Raw genomic sequence first — 21,228 nt, forward strand, 5'->3', positions numbered from 1 at the left:
TGATAAACACAAAAAAAAAAATAAATCTACTTTTGGGTAACAATTAGAAATGAGTGAATCGACTTCGGATGAAATATCCAAAGTCGAGTCGCATAAAACTTTGTTAGAATACTGTAGGAAGCGAGTGCTCCGTACAGTATTAGAATGTATTGGCTCTGATGAGCCAAAGTTATTTCACGAAGCCTCGCGGGACATTGGGTAATAACTTCAGAAATTAATTTCTACTGTAAAAAACCTTTTACTGAACTCGGGTTCAGTTCCAAGGAACCGTACAGTATTCTAACGAAGTTTCATACGAATTGACTTCGGATGTTTCATCCAAAGTCGATTTGCTCATCCCTAGTATTAATATACTTTAACACCAGATAAATAAATATTACAATTTAAAAAAGCACTTTTTTCTATTTTTTTCAAAACTCTAAAAAAAATTAAAAAATAAAAATACATTATGAATATACAATTATATCAAAAGAAACCTGCATTGTTCAAAAAAAAAAGATATAATAATTTTAGCGCAATAAATAAAACAGCTATAGCTAAACTGTGTCTGGTCCAGAAATTTAGGATTACTTACCGGTAATCGTTTTTCCATGAGCCCATGACAGCACCCTTGAGAGACCGCCTCCATCCAGGACAGGAAACAGGAACTTTCGTGGAGAGCTCTTAAGGAGGGGCTCTGCCCCTGTAGTACCAGTTTATTGCGGGAACTTGTCCTAAACACACTCTTTAAAAAAAAAATATATATATAGGGTGGGAATAAATCCCAGGTGCTGTCATGGGCTCATGGAAAAATGATTACCGTTAAGTAATCCTGAATTTCCCCTACGCCCTTGACAGCACCCTTGAGAGACGATTAGAATAGAAAGTAGCTTAGGGGAGGACTACAGCTTGTAACACTTTCGTCCCGAAGGATAGACGATGATAATTAGAGTCTAAATCTAACTTGTAGTGACGAAAAAAAGTACATGGAGACTTCCATGTAGCTGCCCTACAAATTTGCTCTACAGATGCATTGGCCCTTTCTGCCCATGAAGTAGAAACGGATCTGGTTAAGTGAGCACTGAAACCCAAGGGGGCAGTTTTGCCCGCTGAGGAATAGGCCAAAACGATAGCCCCTACTATCCATCTGGCTAGGGTTCTAGATGAAACCTTATTATCCCTGTTTTTTTCTTTTTTCCCCCCCAAACTGCACAAAAAGCCTAGAGGATTTCCTCCATTGACTGGTGACATTCAGAAAATGAGACAGGCATCTTTTAACATTTAGACAATGGAGCCTCCTTTCCTTCTCATTCTTAGAGGATTGACACAAAGATGGGAGAACAATAGCTTGGGACCTATGAAAAATAGAGACCACTTTGGGCAAAAAAGAGGTGTCTGGTTTAATGAGCACTCTGTCCTCCAGGATGTTAGTATAGGGAGGAGAGGTTGAAAAGGCAGAAATCTCACCCACTCTCCTAGCTGAAGTGATGGCCACCAAAAAAAAGCAGTTTTAAAAGATAATGTTTTAATAGATAAATCGTGTAGCGGTTCAAAAGGAGGCTCCATCATCCTAAAAAAACTAGATTCAGATCCCACGGGGAACAGAAGACCTGATTACAGGCTTAAATTCTACTGACTGCTTTAAAGTACCTCCTAATCCAAGGATGACTGGCAATGGGGAAATCAAAAAAGGCACTCCGAGCAGAGACCTGTACTTTACGGGTGCCAAGTCTAAGGTTTTTATTAAGACCTTTTTGAAGGAAATTCAGAACCATAGGAGGAGGACTCAAAGGATCAACCAGGGTCCTAGTAAACCTTAAGAAAGTCTTCCAGACTCTAAGGTAAATAGTGGAGGTTACTTCCTTACGACAAGATAAAAGGGTGGAAATAACCTCTTTGGATAGACCCCTACGCTCTAAGATTTCCCCTTCAAATAGCAGGTTGCCAGATGAAGGTTCTTTACCTCCGGATTAAAGACAGGCCCCTGAAACAACAGATCCTGCCTGTCTGGAAGAATCCATGGATCTGACAGTGACAGCCAAGTGAACCAGATTCTTCTCGGCCAGAAAGGTGCAATTAGAACAAGCCTCGTCTGTTTCAGCCTCAGCTTTTGCAATACCCTCGGGAGAAGTCTTAGAGGAGGAAAGGCATACAGAAGCTGATCCGCCCAAGGAAGGGAGAAGGTGTCTATCCCTAATGGAAAGTCTCTTCAAACACCATTCTCCCTGATCCAAATGGTTTCTGCTTATGTTAATCCGCCAACTTGTTTTCTGTTCCTTTTAGATGCACTGCCTTAATAAAAGGAATCTTAGTAATGATTAGTGAGAAAATTTCTGTGGTTAAGGACATAAGACGTTCTGATCTTGTCCCTCCTTGTCTGTTTAGGTAGTATACCGCTGTAGCATTGTCTCAGGATATTTTTACTTTTATTCCCTGTAATTTGGGCAGGAAAGCTCTTAACCCCTTAAGGACTGGGCTCATTTTCACCTTAAGGACCAGGCCATTTTTTGCAAATCTGACCAGTTTTTATGTGTGAATAACTTTAAAATCACTTTTACTGATCCAGGCCATTCTGAGACAGTTTTTTCGTCAGATATTGTACTTCATGACACTGGTAAAATCGAGTCAAAAAAATAATTAATTTTTTATTTATAAAAAAATTCCAAATTTACCAAAAATTGTGAAAAATTTGCTAATTTCCAAATTTCTATTTCTCTACTTCTATAATACATAGTAATACCTCCAAAAATAGTTATTAATTTACATTCCCCATATGTCTACTTCATGTTTGGATCATTTTGTGAATGCCATTTTATTTTTTGGGGACGTTAGAAAGCTTAGAAGCAAATCTTGAAATTTTTCAGGAAATTTCTAAAACCCACTTTTTCAGGACCAGTTCAGGTCTGAAGTCACTTTGTGAGGCTTACATAATAGAAACCACCCAAAAATGATCCCATTTTACAAACTACACCCCTCAAGGTATTCAAAACTGATTTTACAAACTTTGTTAACCCTTTAGGTGTTCCACAAGAATTAATGGAAAATAGAGATAAAATTTCAAAATTTAACTTTTTTGGCAGATTTTCTATTTGAATCAATTTTTTCCAGTTAAAAAACAAGGGTTAACAGCCAAACAAAACTCCATATTTATGGCCCCGATTCTGTAGTTTACAGAAACACCCCATATGTGGTCGTAAACTGCTGTATGGCCACACGGCAGGGCGCAGAAGGAAAGGAATGCCATACGGTTTTTGGAAGGCAGATTTTGATGGACTGTTTTTTTTTTACACCATGTCCCATTTGAAGCCCCCCTGATGCCCCCCCTAGAGTAGAAACTCCAAAAAAGTTACCCCATTTTGGAAACTACGGGAGAGGGTGGCAGTTTTGTTGGTACTATTTTAGGGTACATATGATTTTTGGTTGCTCTATATTACACTTTTTGTGAGGCAAGGTGACAAGAAATACGGTAGCTGTTTTTGCACCATTTTTTATTTTTGTTATTTACAACATTCATCTGACAAGTTAGATCATGTGGTATTTTTTATAGAGCAGGTTGTCACGGACGCGACAATACCAAATATGACTATGACTTTTGGTTGTTTGTTTCAGTTTTACATAACAAAGCATTAAAAAAAAAAAAAAAAAAAAAAAAAAAAAGATTCTTTAGTGTCTCCACATTCTGAAAGCCATAGTTTTATTAATTTTTTGGGCGACTGTCTTGTGTAGGGGCTAATTTTTTTTGGGATGAGTTGATTGTTTGATTGGCACTATTTTGGGGTGCATATGACTTTTTGATCACTTGCTATTACACTTTTTGTGATGTAAGGTGATAAAAATCCCCATGCGGCTTTTTATGGAAGAAGGATGTTTCTCCCTCATTTCGGGAACACGGGCCACCTGAACCAAATGTGTTCCAAAAACCGAAAGTTGCGTCACGCAACTTCAGGTTCGCACACAGAGTACACTCAGAAAAGCTCAGCCCTCCCCCCCTGCCTCTGTAAGCTACCAGAGGCCAGGACAAAGAAAGAGACTAGGCCCCGGACCTCCCAAAACACCGCCAGGAAAGTCCGGCGTGCCGGCATTACCTCCCAGTAACACCGGGACTGCCCAGAAATGATGGCTCGACATGGAACAGTCCGAGACCCAGAAGGATGGCCCCAGACTTAGCACGCAGCTCCTACTGGAGTCTTACGCCGCACCAGGTAACCCCTTAACTTGAAACACATGCGGGGCTACTGCAGCTTTATCCTTAGCTCTTCACTATAGGTCCTATTCATAGGACAGGAAACAGGAACTGGTGCTACTGGTGCTACAGCCCCTCCTTAAGAGCTCTCCACGAAAGTTTCTGTTTCTTGTCCTGGATGCAGGCGGTCTCTCAAGGGTGCTGTCATGGACGTAGGGTCCTGAAGCAGATAAAGCTCTGAACTCTGTATATTCACAGTACATTTGGCAACTTGGTAGAGATCTAAGATAAGTAGTAATATGATAGATGGCCATTGACGCCAATATAAATGCAATCTTCTGCTAGGAAGAACGTAAGTGATCTCCAATGACATTACAAGTAGAAGGCAGTTTGGTCTCACCTGAACAAGGCTTCCTTGTCGAACACAGTATCTGCGGGCATATTTACTGGTATCAAGAGATCAGGGTGAGAATCAAAGTGAATGAAGCTAATATTACTGGCAGGCAAGTGCTTGGATCCAATAGCTCGATAGATAAAAGGCAGCACCTGGGGGAAACAATGAAAATTATTTCTTCACTGCAACCAACACAATAACGTATAACTTGTGGAGGCAGCGCATTTACCATGTCGGGATTTATTAATGTGTCTGCACCTAGAATCTGCTGAAAATGTGCCACAATCTGTAGCAACTAGGGTTACCACAACCTTTTCCAACGTGCTTGAAAAGGGGGCGGGATTAGTGGGAAGGGTGGAGCTTTGTGTGAAATGGGGTGTGTATAAGGATCTGATGTTTTGCACCAAAGCTGCAACATGTCATATTTTTTGCCCTATATGGGGTGAATAAGTGCGTCCATTACTGAAGCGCCTATTAGTACAGGAAGACCAGCAAGGGGTGAAAACAGCATTCCTCGTGCTCTGTACTCACCAATTCCTGGTCTTCTCCTGCAGAAGCTAACCTTTGTGGAGAATAAATACCGGGCAGCGTCAGAGTATGGAAGGTTTCTTGCCCTGATCAAATACGGCAGGGCAAGGCATCGTCAATGACTGCCACAATGAGATTAGAGCACATGCGCAGTGGCGGGCAGCGCCGGCTGTGTCAGTGCAGGCAGATTGTGATGAGACCCGAGAGCATGTGACCTCTCTTTAAAGTGACTGCTGGAGACATGGGTGAGCTGGCCGGTTATTATCAGCGGTAAAAGGGGGTCAGCTTCTGGGCTAGACTGCGTGCAGCAGATTAGAGGCTTCTGGAGAACTACAAGTCACAGCAGTCTTCACAGCCTGTAAACTGGTAGCAAATAGCACTCATAGCCTGTTGCTCATGTGAGACCACAACCCCAAGCCTTACTGAGAGTTGTAGTCTCAGGGTACATTCACACGACCGTGTGAAATCCTTTCCGTTTTGCGGTCCGCAAATAACGGAACCGTGTGTCTGCATTTTGCGGACAAATGACTTCCGTTTGTGTTCCGTATGTCTTCTGTTTTTTACGGTCCGCAAAAAATGGAAGGCAAAAAAAAAGATAGAGAGAAAAAAAAATAAAGGAATTATTAAGGCCTTCAAAAATACGGAAACAGATACGCAAAAAACGGATGACATACGGAAACCATTCCGTATGTCATCCGCATTTTGCGGATCCATTGACTTGAATGGGGCTGCGGACCGATAGTAGGACAAGCTTCATATTTTTGCAGACTAGAAATCCGGAAACACGGATGCGGACAACATACTGAACGTTGTCCGCACATTTTATTCACCCATAGAAATGAATGGATCCGCATCTATTCCGCAAAATGCAGAACGGATGCGCATAAAATTATACGGTCGTGTGAATGTACCCTTACACAGAGTCTGTGGCTTAGGGACTACAGACATGTTCTGGTCCAGTACATAGTGCTTGTCTGTAATGCCATGATACAGGACAGCGCTGATGAGGGGAAAGCGAGAATGTTAGTGGCGCTGGATCGGGGTGCAATTCTTTCAGTAATGCTCCTTCTAATCTAATTAACATTGGGGTTCTGAGCTGAGGTCTGATTAACACTGTGCCTCTGAGCTGACGTCTGATTAAGGGTCCATTCACACATCCGTTGTTTCTTTCCTGATCTGTTCCGTTTTTTGCGGAACAGATCTGGACCCATTCATTTTCAATGGGTCCTGAAAAAAAAATCAGACATTGAGCTGTCCGATTTTTTTCAGGACCCATTGAAAATGAATAGGTCCAGATCTGTTCCGCAAAAAACGGAACAGATCAGGAAAGAAACAACGGACGTGTGAATGGACCCTAAGGCGGACCTTTCATGTGTTTTTTTTATTCTAGATAAATACCTTTACTTGCGGGGTACCCCCGCTGATGCTGCCACCCTGCCTGTTTTTTTAAATATGGCTCCTACGCCCCGCTGTGCACCCCTGTAGTTTTCCGGCTCAGTATATTAATACTGAGCATTGGTACAGGGAGGAGGAGATGCCAGGGTTTCTCAATGGGCGTCACCTTCTCCCTGGCTGTGCCGCGATCCAATCACGGCGGAGAGCGTCACAGCCAGGGAGAAGGAGACTCCCATTGAGAAACCCTGGCGTCTTCTCCTCCCTGAACTGATGCTCAGTATTAACATACTGAGCGGGAAAGCTATAGGGGGCACAGAGGGCCGTAGGAGCCATAGTTTAAAACAACAGGCAGGGTGACAGCATCAGCGGGGGGTACCCCGCTAGTAAATATATTTATCTAGAATATTAAAAAAAACACGAAAGGTCCGCTTTAACATTGGGCGTCTGATTGGGGTTCGGAGCTGAGGTCTAATGAAAAATATTTTTTTCCTTATTTACCTCCTCTAAAACCTAGGTGCGTCTTATGGGCAGGTGCGTCTTATAGGGCGATAAATACTGTAATTGTGGAATAAAAATCTGTATCAAAGTAAGCCAACCAATAGTTGGTATAGAGTCAGAGAAAATTGGCTATCCCTGCACCACATTTATCCTCCAGCATGAGCCACTGTGATAAATCTGGGGCAGGTCTAGACTGTCTACGTTGACGCCATTTCTAGGATTAGTAAATCTACCCCTGTGTTTATTATGTCTTTTTATGGAAAACTATCAGTAATGTTACATTATTTTGTATTATAGATTGATTATAAATACTAGTACTGTCGGTATAATAAAATTAGTATACTAGCTGCAGTCCAAGGCACTTCCTAATTTTGGAGGGTGCTTCAAACATTCTAAATGAAGTAGGAACTAGGAGCTTCCTCCCCCCACACAGGCCACTAGTGATCTCCTGGCTTTACCACTGGCCTGGGAACACTGTGCCCCAATATTGGGATTTTAGGTGATAGACCAACACAAAGTAAAAAGTATGTGTGAAGTGAAAAGAAAATGATACATGTTTTTTAAAATGTTTAATAAATCTAGATCTGAGTTTCAATTCTATGGAAGTCCAGATCTAGATTTGCATCCAAAAGCCTGTAGGAGACAGAATTATGTTGACCGTCCTTCTATGCTTATTACACCTTAACGCCACCTTCTCTATGTGGGGCATTATTCAGACTTACCTTTGCGTTTAACTATATCAGTACCGTTATCGCCCATACTTTTCAATAAGTACTACCCTGTACCATCATAACATATACACCTTTTCCTAGTCAACAACAACTCCTGAGATGTCTTATTAGGAAAGGGGTGTCAAACGAATGCAGACCCATGTTCTTGTCTTGTTCTGTTATTTCATGTTCTTGTTTACTTCTTTACATGTCTCTATGATACATGATACTCATATGGATATCGAGCCATAACCCTTTTGCAAGAATAGTTTACACTCCAAGATGTCCTCTTATTAACCACACTTGATTGTTACACAAGTCACAGATGCATTACTGTAATCCACATGATAATGTTTTGCATACGTAAACCCCGTCTTTGACTTGTATGTGGAAAGGTTAATCTTGCATAAACAACTGACAGATGTTTCGTATATTTAACTATGTGATGCTGTACATGTACTTGTTCAATCGCTCATTCATGTGATTAAGACATCATGTATCATTGTACTCTTAATTTTGAAAATTCTCCTAAAATAAAGAATTTACAAAAAAAATAAAAAATGTTTAATAAATAAAAATTTGGAAAGTATGGTGTGCATTTGTATTGAGCCCCCTGAGTCAACACTTTGTAGGGCCACATTTTGCTGCAAGTCTTTTGGGGTATTTCTCCACCAGCTTTGCACTAAGATTTTTGCCCATTCTTCTTTGCAAAAATAACTCTGTCAGATTGGATGGAGAACATCTGTGAACAGCAATTTTCAAGTCTTGCCACAGATTCTCAATGGGATTTAGGTCTGGACTTTTACTGGGCCAGTCTAACACATGAATATGCTTTGGTCTGAACCATTCCATTGTAGTTCTGGCTGTATGTCTAGGGTTGTTTTCCTACTAGAAGGTGAACCTCTGCCCCAGTCTCAAGTCTTTTGCAGCCTCTACCAGGTTTTCCTTCAGGATTGCCCTGTATTTAGCTCCATCCATTTTCCTATCAACTCTGACCAGCTTCCCTGTCCCTGCTAAAGAAAAGCATCCCTGCAGCATGATGCTGTCACCACCATGTTTTACGGTGGGGATGGTGTGTTCAGGGTGATGTGTAGTGTCAGTTTTCCGCCACAAACAGCGTTTTGCATTTAGGCTTAACGTTCAACTTTGGCCTCATCTAACCAGATCACCTTCTTCCACATGTTTGCTGTGTCCCCCTACATGGCTTGTGGCAAACTGCAAACGGGAGTTCTTATGGCTTACTTTCAAAAATGCCTTTCTTCTTGCAACTCTTCATGAAAGGCCTGATTTGTGGAGTACACGACTAATAGCGGTCCTGGGGCCAGATTTTCCACCTAGAGCTGTGGATGGATCTCTGTAGCTCCTACAGAGTGACCATGGGCCTATTGTGCCATACTCCTTCCAATTTTCAGATGATGAATTAAACAGTGCTCCGTGAGATGTTCAGAGCTTGGGATATTTTTTTTATTACCTCACCCTGCTTTATACTTCTCCACAACTTTATCCCTGACCGCTCTGTTGTGTTCCTTGGTTTTCATGACGCTGTTTGATCACAAATGTTCTCTAACAAATCTCTGAGGCCTTCACAGAATAGCCGTAGTTAGGCTCCATTCAGATGTCCGTAGTGCTTTGCGGATCCGCAATACACCCGCCGGCACCCCCATAGAAATCCCTATTCTTGCGGACAATAGGACATGCTCTTTTTTCTTGCGGAGCTGCGGAACAGAAGATCGGGCCGCGCTGCGGAAATGCGCAGAGCACATGGTGTGCTCTCCACATCTCTTCCGTCCCCATAGTAAATGAATAGGTCCGCACCCGTTCCGGACCCATTCTATGGACGTCTGAATGGAGCCTTATACTGAGAATAAATTATACACAGGTGGACACTACATAGTAATTAGGTGACTTCTAAAGGCACTTTGTCACACTGGATTTTATTTATGGGTATCAGAGTACAGGGGCTGAATACAAATGCATGCCATACTTTTCCTATTTATATTTATTAAAATTTTTGAAAAACCATGTGTTGGTCTATCACACAAAATCCCAATAAAATCCATTTAAGTTTGTGGGTGCAATATGAAAAGTTTGTATGAATACTTTTTCAAGGCACTGTATGGGGCTCATTTACCATGGTTGTTGAGCCACAATTGTAGAGTGAGTTGCACCTTCTTATTGAAAGAAGAGACTGACTCTCTTAGGCCTCTTTCACACTGGCGTGTGTGGCCCGTTGCCGTATTTACACGAGCACAGTCCGTGGGACAGCCACATTGGATCGCGGACCCATTCACTTGAATGGGTCCGCGATCCGGCCGTTCCGCAAAAAGATAGGACATGTTCTATCTTTTTGCGGAATGGAAGTACGGGATGAAACCCCACGGAAGCACTCCGTAGTGCTTCCGTAGGGTTCAGTTCCGTTCCGCACCATTCCGCATCTCCGGACCCATTCAAGTGAATGGGTCCGCATCCGTGATGCGGAATGCCCACGGAACGGCACCCGTGTATTGCGAAACCGCAAATGCGGTCCGCAATACGGCAACGGGGCACACACGCCAGTGTGAAAGAGGCCTTATCCTGTATATATGGGCATTGCACAGTACCACTTCTCTTTTCCTGTATATATGGGCATTGCACAGTACCACTTCTCTTTTCCTGTATATATGGGCATTGCACAGTACCGCTTCTCTTATCCTGTATACATGGGCACTGCACAGTACTACTTTGCTTATCCTATATAGATATGGGCCTTGCACAGTGCCACTTCTCTTATCCTGTATATACACTGCTCAAAAAAATAAAGGGAACACTTAAACAACACAATGTAACTCCAAGTCAATCACACTTCTGTGAAATCAAACTGTCCACTTAGGAAGCAACACTGAGTGACAATCAATTTCACATGCTGTTGTGAAAATGGGATAGACAACAGGTGGAAATTATAAGCAATTAGCAAGACACCCCCAATAAAGGAGTGGTTCTGCAGGTGGTGAACACAGACCACTTCTCAGTTCCTATGCTTCCTGGCTGATTTTTTGGTCACTTTTGAATGCTGGCGGTGCTTTCACTCTAGTGGTAGCATGAGTAAAGAAAAACGAGTGGCCATCATTACTTTAAGAAATGAAGGTCAGTCAGTCAGCCGAAAAATTGGGAAAACTTTGAAAGTAAGGGCTATTTGACCATGAAGGAGAGTGATGGGGTGCTGCGCCAGATGACCTGGCCTCCACAGTCACCGGACCTGAACCCAATCGAGATGGTTTGGGGTGAGCTGGACCGCAGAGTGAAGGCAAAAGGGCCAACAAGTGCTAAGCATCTCTGGGAACTCCTTCAAGACTGTTGGAAGACCATTTCAAGGAACTAACTCTTGAAGCTCATCAAGAGAATGCCAAGAGTGTGCAAAGCAGTAATCAAAGCAAAAGGTGGCTACTTTGAAGAACCTAGAATATGACATATTTTCAGTTGTTTCACACTTGTCTGTTATGTATATAATTCCACATGTGTTAATTCATAGTTTTGATGCCTTCATAGTCATAAAAATAAAGAAAACTCTTTGAATGAGAAGGTGTGTCCAAACTTTTGGTCTGTACTGTATATATACACAGCTCAAAAAAATAAAGGGAACACAAAAATAACACATCCTAGATCTGAATTAATTAAATATTCTTCTGAAATACTTTGTTCTTTACATAGTTGAATGTGCTGACAACAAAATCACACCAAAAAAAAATGGAAATCAAATTTTTTAACCCATGGAGGTCTGGATTTGGAGTCACCCTCAAAATTAAAGTGGAAAAACACACAACAGGCTGATCCAACTTTGATGTAATGTCCTTAAAACAAGTCAAAATGAGGCTCAGTAGTGTGTGTGGCCTCCACGTGCCTGTATGACCTCCCTACAACGCCTGTGCATGCTCCTGATGAGGTGGCGGACGGTCTCCTGAGGGATCTCCTCCCAGACCTGGACTAAAGCATCTGCCAACTCCTGGACAGTCTGTTGTGCAGACTGATGTGCAGTCTGATGTGCTCAATTGGATTCAGGTCTGGGGAACGGGCGGGCCAGTCCATAGCATCAATGCCTTCGTCTTGTAGGAACTGCTGACACACTCCAGCCACATGAGGTCTAGCATTGTCTTGCATTAGGATGAACCCAGGGCCAACCGCACCAGCATATGGTCTCACAAGGGGTCTGAGGATCTCATCTCGGTACCTAATGGCAGTCAGGCTACCTCTGGCGAGCACATGGAGGGCTGTGCGGCCCTCCAAAGAAATGCCACCCCACACCATTACTGACCCAATGCCAAACCGGTCATGCTGGAGGATTTTGCAGGCAGCAGAACGTTCTCCACGGCGTCTCAAGACTGTGTCATGTCTGTCACATGTGCTCAGTGTGAACCAGTTTGATTTCACAGAAGTGTGATTGACTTGGAGTTACATTGTGTTGTTTAAGTGTTCCCTTTATTTTTTTGAGCAGTGTATATATATATATATATATATATATATATATATATATATACACTGCTCAAAAAAATAAAGGGAACACTTAAACAACACAATGTAACTCCAAGTCAATCACACTTCTGTGAAATCAAACTGTCCACTTAGGAAGCAACACTGAGTGACAATCAATTTCACATGCTGTTGTGCAAATGGGATAGACAACAGGTGCAAATTATAGGCAATTAGCAGACACCCCCAATAAAGGAGTGGTTCTGCAGGTGGTCACCACAGACCACTTCTCAGTTCCTATGCTTCCTGGCTGATGTTTCGGTCACTTTTGAATGCTGGCGGTGCTTTCATTCTAGTGGTAGCATGAGATGGAGTCTACAACCCACACAAGTGGCTCAAATAGTGCAGCTTATCCAGGATGGCACATCAATGCGAGCTGTGGCAAGAAGGTTTGCTGTGTCTGTCAGCGTAGTGTCCAGAGCATGGAGGCGCTACCAGGAGACAGGCCAGTACATCAAGAGACGTGGAGGAGGCCAACAACCCAGCAGCAGGACCGCTACCTCCGCCTTTGTGCAAGGAGGAACAGGAGGAGCACTGCCAGAGCCCTGCAAAATGACCTCCAGTAGGCCACAAATGTGCATGTGTCTGCTCAAACGGTCAGAAACAGACTCCATGAGGGTGATATGAGGGCCCGACGTCCACAGGTGGGGATTGTGCTTACAGCCCAACACCGTGCAGGACGTTTGGCATTTGCCAGAGAACACCAAGATTGGCAAATTCGCCACTGGCGCCCTGTGCTCTTCATAGATGAAAGCAGGTTCACACTGAGCACATGTGACAGACGTGACAGAGTCTGGAGACGCCGTGGAGAACGTTCTGCTGCCTGCAACATCCTCCAGCATGACCGGTTTGGCATTGGGTCAGTAATGGTGTGGGGTGGCATTTCTTTGAAGGGCCGCACAGCCCTCCATGTGCTCGCCAGAGGTAGCCTGACTGCCAATAGGTACCGAGATGAGATCCTCAGACCCCTTGTGAGACCATATGCTGGTGCGGTTGGCCCTGGGTTCCTCCTAATGCAAGACAATGCTAGACCTCATGTGTCTGGAGTGTGTCAGCAGTTCCTGCAAGACGAAGGCTCCCCAGTTCCCCCAGACCGGACTCCAATTGAGCACATCTGGGACATCATGTCTCGCTCTATCCACCAACGTGACGTTGCACCACAGACTGTCCAGGAGTTGGCACATGCTTTAGTCCAGGTCTGGGAGGAGATCCCTCAGGAGACCATCCGCCACCTCATCAGGAGCATGCACAGGCGTTGTAGGGAGGTCATACAGGCACGTGGAGGCCACACACACTACTGAGCCTCATTTTGACTTGTTTCAAGGACATTACATCAAAGTTGGATCAGCCTGTAGTGTGTTTTTCCACTTTAATTTTGAGTGTGACTCCAAATCCAGACCTCCATGGGTTAAAAATTTGATTTCCATTTTTTTATTTTTGTGTGATTTTGTTGTCAGCACATTCAACTATGTAAAGAACAAAGTATTTCAGAAAAATATTTAATTAACTCAGATCTAGGATGGGTTATTTTTGTGTTCCCTTTATTTTTTTGAGCAGTATATATATATATATATATATATATATATATATATTCGAAATTCCACGGCACTCCCATAGGTCGTGGTTAAAAAATGTGTTCTTTAATCACCAACACAACTTTTTTCAAGCAGTGATACATACAAATGGTGCTGAGTATATATATGATACACTGCGTGCAGAATTATTAGGCAAATGAGTATTTTGACCACATCATCCTCTTTATGCATGTTGTCTTACTCCAAGCTGTATAGGCTCGAAAGCCTACTACCAATTAAGCATATTAGGTGATGTGCATCTCTGTAATGAGAAGGGGTGTGGTCTAATGACATCAACACCCTATATTAGGTGTGCATAATTATTAGGCAACTTCCTTTCCTTTGGCAAAATGGGTCAAAAGAAGGACTTGACAGGCTCAGAAAAGTCAAAAATAGTGAGATATCTTGCAGAGGGATGCAGCACTCTTAAAATTGCAAAGCTTCTGAAGCGTGATCATCGAACAATCAAGCGTTTCATTCAAAATAGTCAACAGGGTCGCAAGAAGCGTGTGGAAAAACCAAGGCGCAAAATAACTGCCCATGAACTGAGAAAAGTCAAGCGTGCAGCTGCCAAGATGCCACTTGCCACCAGTTTGGCCATATTTCAGAGCTGCAACATCACTGGAGTGCCCAAAAGCACAAGGTGTGCAATACTCAGAGACATGGCCAAGGTAAGAAAGGCTGAAAGACGACCACCACTGAACAAGACACACAAGCTGAAACGTCAAGACTGGGCCAAGAAATATCTCAAGACTGATTTTTCTAAGGTTTTATGGACTGATGAAATGAGAGTGAGTCTTGATGGGCCAGATGGATGGGCCCATGGCTGGATTTCCTAAAGGGCAGAGAGCTCCAGTCCGACTCAGACGCCAGCAAGGTGGAGGTGGAGTACTGGTTTGGGCTGGTATCATCAAAGATGAGCTTGTGGGGCCTTTTCGGGTTGAGGATGGAGTCAAGCTCAACTCCCAGTCCTACTCCCAGTTTCTGGAAGACACCTTCTTCAAGCAGTGGTACAGGAAGAAGTCTGCATCCTTCAAGAAAAACATGATTTTCATGCAGGACAATGCTCCATCACACGCGTCCAAGTACTCCACAGCGTGGCTGGCAAGAAAGGGTATAAAAGAAGAAAATCTAATGACATGGCCTCCTTGTTCACCTGATCTGAACCCCATTGAGAACCTGTGGTCCATCATCAAATGTGAGATTTACAAGGAGGGAAAACAGTACACCTCTCTGAACAGTGTCTGGGAGGCTGTGGTTGCTGCTGCACGCAATGTTGATGGTGAACAGATCAAAACACTGACAGAATCCATGGATGGCAGGCTTTTGAGTGTCCTTGCAAAGAAAGGTGGCTATATTGGTCATTGATTTGTTTTTGTTTTGTTTTTGAATGTCAGAAATGTATATTTGTGAATGTTGAGATGTTATATTGGTTTCACTGGTAAAAATAAATAATTGAAATGGGTATATATTTGTTTTTTGTTAAGTTGCCTAATAATTATGCACAGTAATAGTCACCTGCACACACAGATATCCCCCTAAAATAGCTAAAACTAAAAACAAACTAAAAACTACTTCCAAAAATATTCAGCTTTGATATTAATGAGTTTTTTGGGTTCATTGAGAACATGGTTGTTGTTCAATAATAAAATGAATCCTCAAAAATACAACTTGCCTAATAATTCTGCACTCCCTGTATATATACACTCACCTAAAGAATTATTAGGAACACCATACTAATACGGTGTTGGACCCCCTTTTGCCTTCAGAACTGCCTTAATTCTACGTGGCATTGATTCAACAAGGTGCTGATAGCATTCTTTAGAAATGTTGGCCCATATTGATAGGATAGCATCTTGCAGTTGATGGAGATTTGAGGGATGCACATCCAGGGCACGAAGCTCCCGTTCCACCACATCCCAAAGATGCTCTATTGGGTTGAGATCTGGTGACTGTGGGGGCCATTTTAGTACAGTGAACTCATTGTCATGTTCAAGAAACCAATTTGAAATGATTCGAGCTTTGTGACATGGTGCATTATCCTGCTGGAAGTAGCCATCAGAGGATGGATACATGTTCTCATTCTGTTTACGCCAAATTCGGACTCTACCATTTGAATGTCTCAACAGAAATCGAGACTCATCAGACCAGGCAACATTTTTCCAGTCTTCAACAGTCCAATTTTGGTGAGCTCGTGCAAATTGTAGCCTCTTTTTCCTATTTGTAGTGGAGATGAGTGGTACCCGGTGGGGTCTTCTGCTGTTGTATCCCATCCGCCTCAAGGTTGTGCATGTTGTGGCTTCACAAATGCTTTGCTGCATACCTCGGTTGTAACGAGTGGTTATTTCAGTCAACGTTGCTCTTCTATCAGCTTGAATCAGTCGGCCCATTCTCCTCTGACCTCTAGCATCCACAAGGCATTTTTGCCCACAGGACTGCCGCATACTGGATGTTTTTCCCTTTTAACACCATTCTTTGTAAACCCTAGAAATGGTTGTGTGTGAAAATCCCAGTAACTGAGCAGATTGTGAAATACTCAGACCGGCCCGTCTGGCACCAACAACCATGCCACGCTCAAAATTGCTTAAAGAGGACCTTTCACCGATTCTTACCCTATGAACTAACTATACAGACATGGAGAGCGGCGCCCTGGGATCTCACTGCACTTACTATTATCCCCGGGCGCCGCTCCGTTCTCCTGCTATGCCCTCCGGTATCTCCGCTCACTAAGTTATAGTAGGCGGAGATACCAGTCCCTAAGTTATGGAATGCGGAGTCTGCCCTAGCGCTGGTCAATCGCAGCGCAGAGCTCACAGCCTGGGAGGTTATTTTCTCCCAGGCTGTGAGCTCTGCAATGCGATTGGCCAGCGCTAGGGCAGACTCCGCCTACCATAACTTAGGGAACGGAGATACCGGAGGACATAGCAGGAGAACGGAGCGGCGCCCGGGGATAATAGTAAGTGCAGAGAGATCCCCGGGCGCCGCTCCACATGTATGTATACTTAGTTCATAGGGTAAGAATCGGTGAAAGGTCCTCTTTAAATCACCTTTCTTTCCCATTCTGACATTCAGTTTGGAGTTCAGGAGATTGTCTTGACCAGGACCACAACCCTAAATGCATTGAAGCAACTGCCATGTGATTGGTTGACTAGATAATTGCATTAATGAGAAATAGAACAGGTGTTCCTAATAATTCTTTAGGTGAGTGTATATATATATATATATATATATATATATATATATATATGTAAAATACATAATTGCTAATCACATGTGATTATCATAAAAATGCATGCAAAATATATGCATGTATAATATTTTCAATTAGTGCGGTATTGTGATACATAATCTCCATAAAATTCATATAATATCATTGCATCCACCAGCCATATAAAGCCATAAAGTGTCTAAATTGATAATTATTGAAAAACTATGTGCACACCTGATTAAAAACAAGAAATAAGGACATGATAGATTACTAACCAGCATGGACTTGTTCCAGTGAAAAACGGCGTCGGGAAGTCCCGACTGCGTATGCTCAAAAAATAAACTAAATGACTGTGGAGTGCAGGAAGCCGTCATGGAGTGGAACGCAAAGCCGGCAGTCACCTGACTGTCACGTGAGCGCATCACATCACCTGACAAATCCAACCGCCCTTCCCGACTAATAGCACTATTCTCGGACCCAATAACTATATGTGTACTACAGGATCTAATAGGAGATACATAGAGAAAAATGCCTTATTAAAGTATATTATATAGAACTGTTCAGGGGGAGAAAAACAAGACAGGAGCATACGGATATATAAAATCAATAAAGTAAAAACGGGAACACGGAGAACCCCATGTACCATCACATTGTTATACGCAGATGTACACGGGGATTAAGTACATGGGCGGTTCAATATCCAGTCACTGGACACCAAATCCCACCACTGCCACTTCTCACTATACAGGGAATAAAAAGAGGACATAGTGGACACAGGTACCATTCATGTATCCGTACCAACCTTAATGTTCCAATCCTTCCCCAAAAGTATAAAGATAATTACATCCAGGTCAGGTGACTGCCGGGTTTGCGTTCCACTCCATGACGGCTTCCTGCACTTCACAGTCATTTAGTTTATTTTTTGAGCATACGCAGTCGCATCGGCTGTTTAGTAATCTATCATGTCCTGAATTCTTGTTTTTAATCAGGTGTGCACATAGTTTTTCAATAATTATCAATTTAGACACTTTATGTGTCAGATGAAATGCTGAATGCTGAAATAAATTCGCCATTAAAAGTGTCCTGTCTGACCCAGGAAGAAGTACAACAGCGACTTAAAAAAATCAAAATAGACAAATCGCCAGGACCGGATGGCATACACCCCCGTATCCTAAGGGAATTAAGTAATGTCATAGCCAGACCCTTATTTCTGATATTTGCGGACTCTGTACTGACAGGGAATGTCCCACAGGATTGGCGCATGGCAAATGTGGTGCCAATATTCAAAAAGGGTCCAAAAACAGAGCCTGGAAACTATAGGCCGGTAAGTTTAACATCTGTTGTGGGTAAACTGTTTGAAGGTTTTCTGAGAGATGCTATGTTAGAGCATCTCAACGGAAATAAGCAAATAACGCCATATCAGCATGGCTTCGTGAGGGATCGGTCATGTCAAACTAATTTATTCAGTTTCTATGAGGAAGTAAGTTCTAGACTTGACAGCGGCGAATCAATGGATGTCGTATATCTGGACTTCTCCAAAGCATTTGACACTGTACCACATAAAAGGTTAGTATATAAAATGAGAATGCTCGGACTCGGAGAAAACGTCTGTATGTGGGTAAGTAACTGGCTCAATGATAGAAAACAGAGGGTGGTTATTAACGGTACATACTCAGATTGGGTCACTGTCACTAGTGGAGTACCTCAGGGGTCAGTATTGGGCCCTATTCTCTTCAATATATTTATTAATGATCTTGTAGAAGGCTTGCATAGTAAAATATCAATTTTCGCAGATGACACTAAACTGTGTAAAGTAATTAACACTGAAGAGGACAGTATACTACTACAGAGGGATCTGGATAGATTGGAGACTTGGGCAGATAAGTGGCAGATGAGGTTTAACACTGAGAAATGTAAAGTTATGCACATGGGAAGGAATAATGCAAGTCACCCGTACATACTAAATGGTAAAACACTCGGTAACACTGACATGGAAAAGGATCTAGGAATTTTAATAAACAGCAAACTAAGCTGCAAAAAACAGTGTCAGGCAGCTGCTGCCAAGGCCAACAAGATAATGGGTTGCATCAAAAGGGGCATAGATGCCCGTGATGAGAACATATTCCTACTACTTTACAAATCACTGGTCAGACCACACATGGAGTACTGTGTACAGTTCTGGGCTCCTGTGAACAAGGCAGACATAGCAGAGCTGGAGAGGGTCCAGAGGAGGGCAACTAAAGTAATAACTGGAATGGGGCAACTACAGTATCCTGAAAGATTATCAAAATTAGGGTTATTCACGTTAGAAAAAAGACGACTGAGGGGAGATCTAATTACTATGTATAAATATATCAGGGGTCAGTACAGAGATCTATCCCATCATCTATTTATCCCCAGGACTGTAACTGTGATGAGGGGACATCCTCTGCGTTTGGAGGAAAGAAGGTTTGTACACAAACATAGAAGAGGATTCTTTACGGTAAGAGCAGTGAGACTATGGAACTCTCTGCCTGAGGAGGTGGTGATGGTGAGTACAATAAAGGAATTCAAGAGGGGCCTGGATGTGTTTCTGGAGTGTAATAATATTACAGGCTATAACTACTAGAGAGGGGTCGTTGATCCAGGGAGTTATTCTGATTGCCTGATTGGAGTCGGGAAGGAATTTTTTATTCCCCTAAAGTGAGGAAAATTGGCTTCTACCTCACAGGGTTTTTTTTTTTTTGCCTTCCTCTGGATTAACTTGTAGGATGACAGGCTGAACTGGATGGGCAAATGTCTTTTTTCGGCCTTATGTACTATGTTACTATGTTACTATATGGCTGGTGGATGCAATGATATTATATGAATTTTATGGAGATTATGTATCACAATACCGCACTGATTGAAAATATTATACATGCATATATTTTGCATGCATTTTTATGATAATCACATGTAATTAGCAATTATGTATTTTACCTATATATATGTACTCAGCACCATTTGTATGTATCACTGCTTGAAAAAAGTTGTGTTGGTGATTAAAGAACACATTTTTTAACTACGACCTATGGGAGTGCCGTGGAATTTTTACTACAGGTTATCTTTGGATAGAGGATTGTCTTTATAGCCGCTGGCACACCATCTACCTTTTTTCTGTGGTGCCGCTCTCATTTCTTGTTTGTGTATATATATATTGCACAGTACCATCTCTTATCCTGTGTGTATATATATATATATATATATATATATATATATATATATATATATATATATATATATATACACACACACACACACACACACAGTATATACACATTGCACAGTACCACTTATCCTGTATATACAGTCCTGATCAAAAGTTTAAGACCACTTGAAAAATTGCAAAAAATCATATTTTACATTGTTGGATCTTAACAAGGTTCCAAGTAGAGCTTCAACATGCAACAAGAAGAAATGAGAGTGAGACAAAATTTTTTTTGACTATTCAATTAATGGAAAAAAAAGATTAAACTGAAACAGGCTGTTTTTCAGCTGATCCAAATTTGAGGACCACATGCCTTTAAAAGGCCAAATCTGTGCAAAGATGCAGATTCATTGTCATTTTCTGTCAGATAGTCACACGTTGTGATGGCAAAGGCAAAAAAACTCTCCCTTTTTGAACGTGGTCAAGTGGAAGATCCAAAAAATCAGCACTGAGCCGGAGGATCCAATTGGCTGTCCGTCAAGACACTGGATGATCTCGACCCAAAATAAGGCCCTTACTGGTGCTGATTGCAGCTCCATACCCATCAGACGGCATCTGAGACTGAAGGGCTTCAAAAACAAAAAACGTCTCCTTGAACGCCACAGAACTGCTCGTTTGGACTTTGCAAGAGAGCACCAAAAATGAGACATTCAAAGGTGGAAGAAAGTTTTATTCTCTGATGAGAAAAAATGTAACCTTGATGGTCCTGATGGTTTCCAACGTTAATGGCATGACAAGCAGATCCCACCTGAGATGTTTTCTACGCGCCACAGTGGAGGGGCGCCATAATGGTCTGGGGTGCTTTTTCCTTCAGTGGAACAATGGAGCTTCAGGAAGTGAAGGGGCGTCAAACGGCCTCTGGCTATGTCCAGATGTTGCAGAGAGCATTCCTCATGACTGAGGGCCCTCGTCTGTGTGGTAACGACTGGGTTTTTCAACAGGTCAACGCTATAGTACACAATGCTCGCAGGACAAGGGACTTCTTCCAGGAGAATAACATCACTCTTTTGGCCCATCCTGTGTGTTC

General features: G+C 42.5%; 1 protein-coding gene across 2 annotated transcripts in view; it reads right to left on the minus strand.

Moving 5' to 3' along the window:
- Nucleotides 1–21,228, minus strand: part of C5H5orf22 (chromosome 5 C5orf22 homolog) — an 81,174-nt gene that overhangs the window by 56,790 nt on the left and 3,156 nt on the right. For both annotated transcript variants that reach the window (XM_040432379.1, XM_040432380.1), the window contains exon 2: nt 4,563–4,708. In XM_040432379.1, the coding sequence (XP_040288313.1) occupies nt 4,563–4,708 (146 nt within the window). The remainder of the gene's footprint in view (nt 1–4,562; nt 4,709–21,228) is intronic.

The sequence above is a fragment of the Bufo bufo genome, chromosome 5, assembly GCF_905171765.1.
Source record: "Bufo bufo chromosome 5, aBufBuf1.1, whole genome shotgun sequence".
NCBI classification, from domain to species: Eukaryota; Metazoa; Chordata; class Amphibia; order Anura; family Bufonidae; genus Bufo; species Bufo bufo.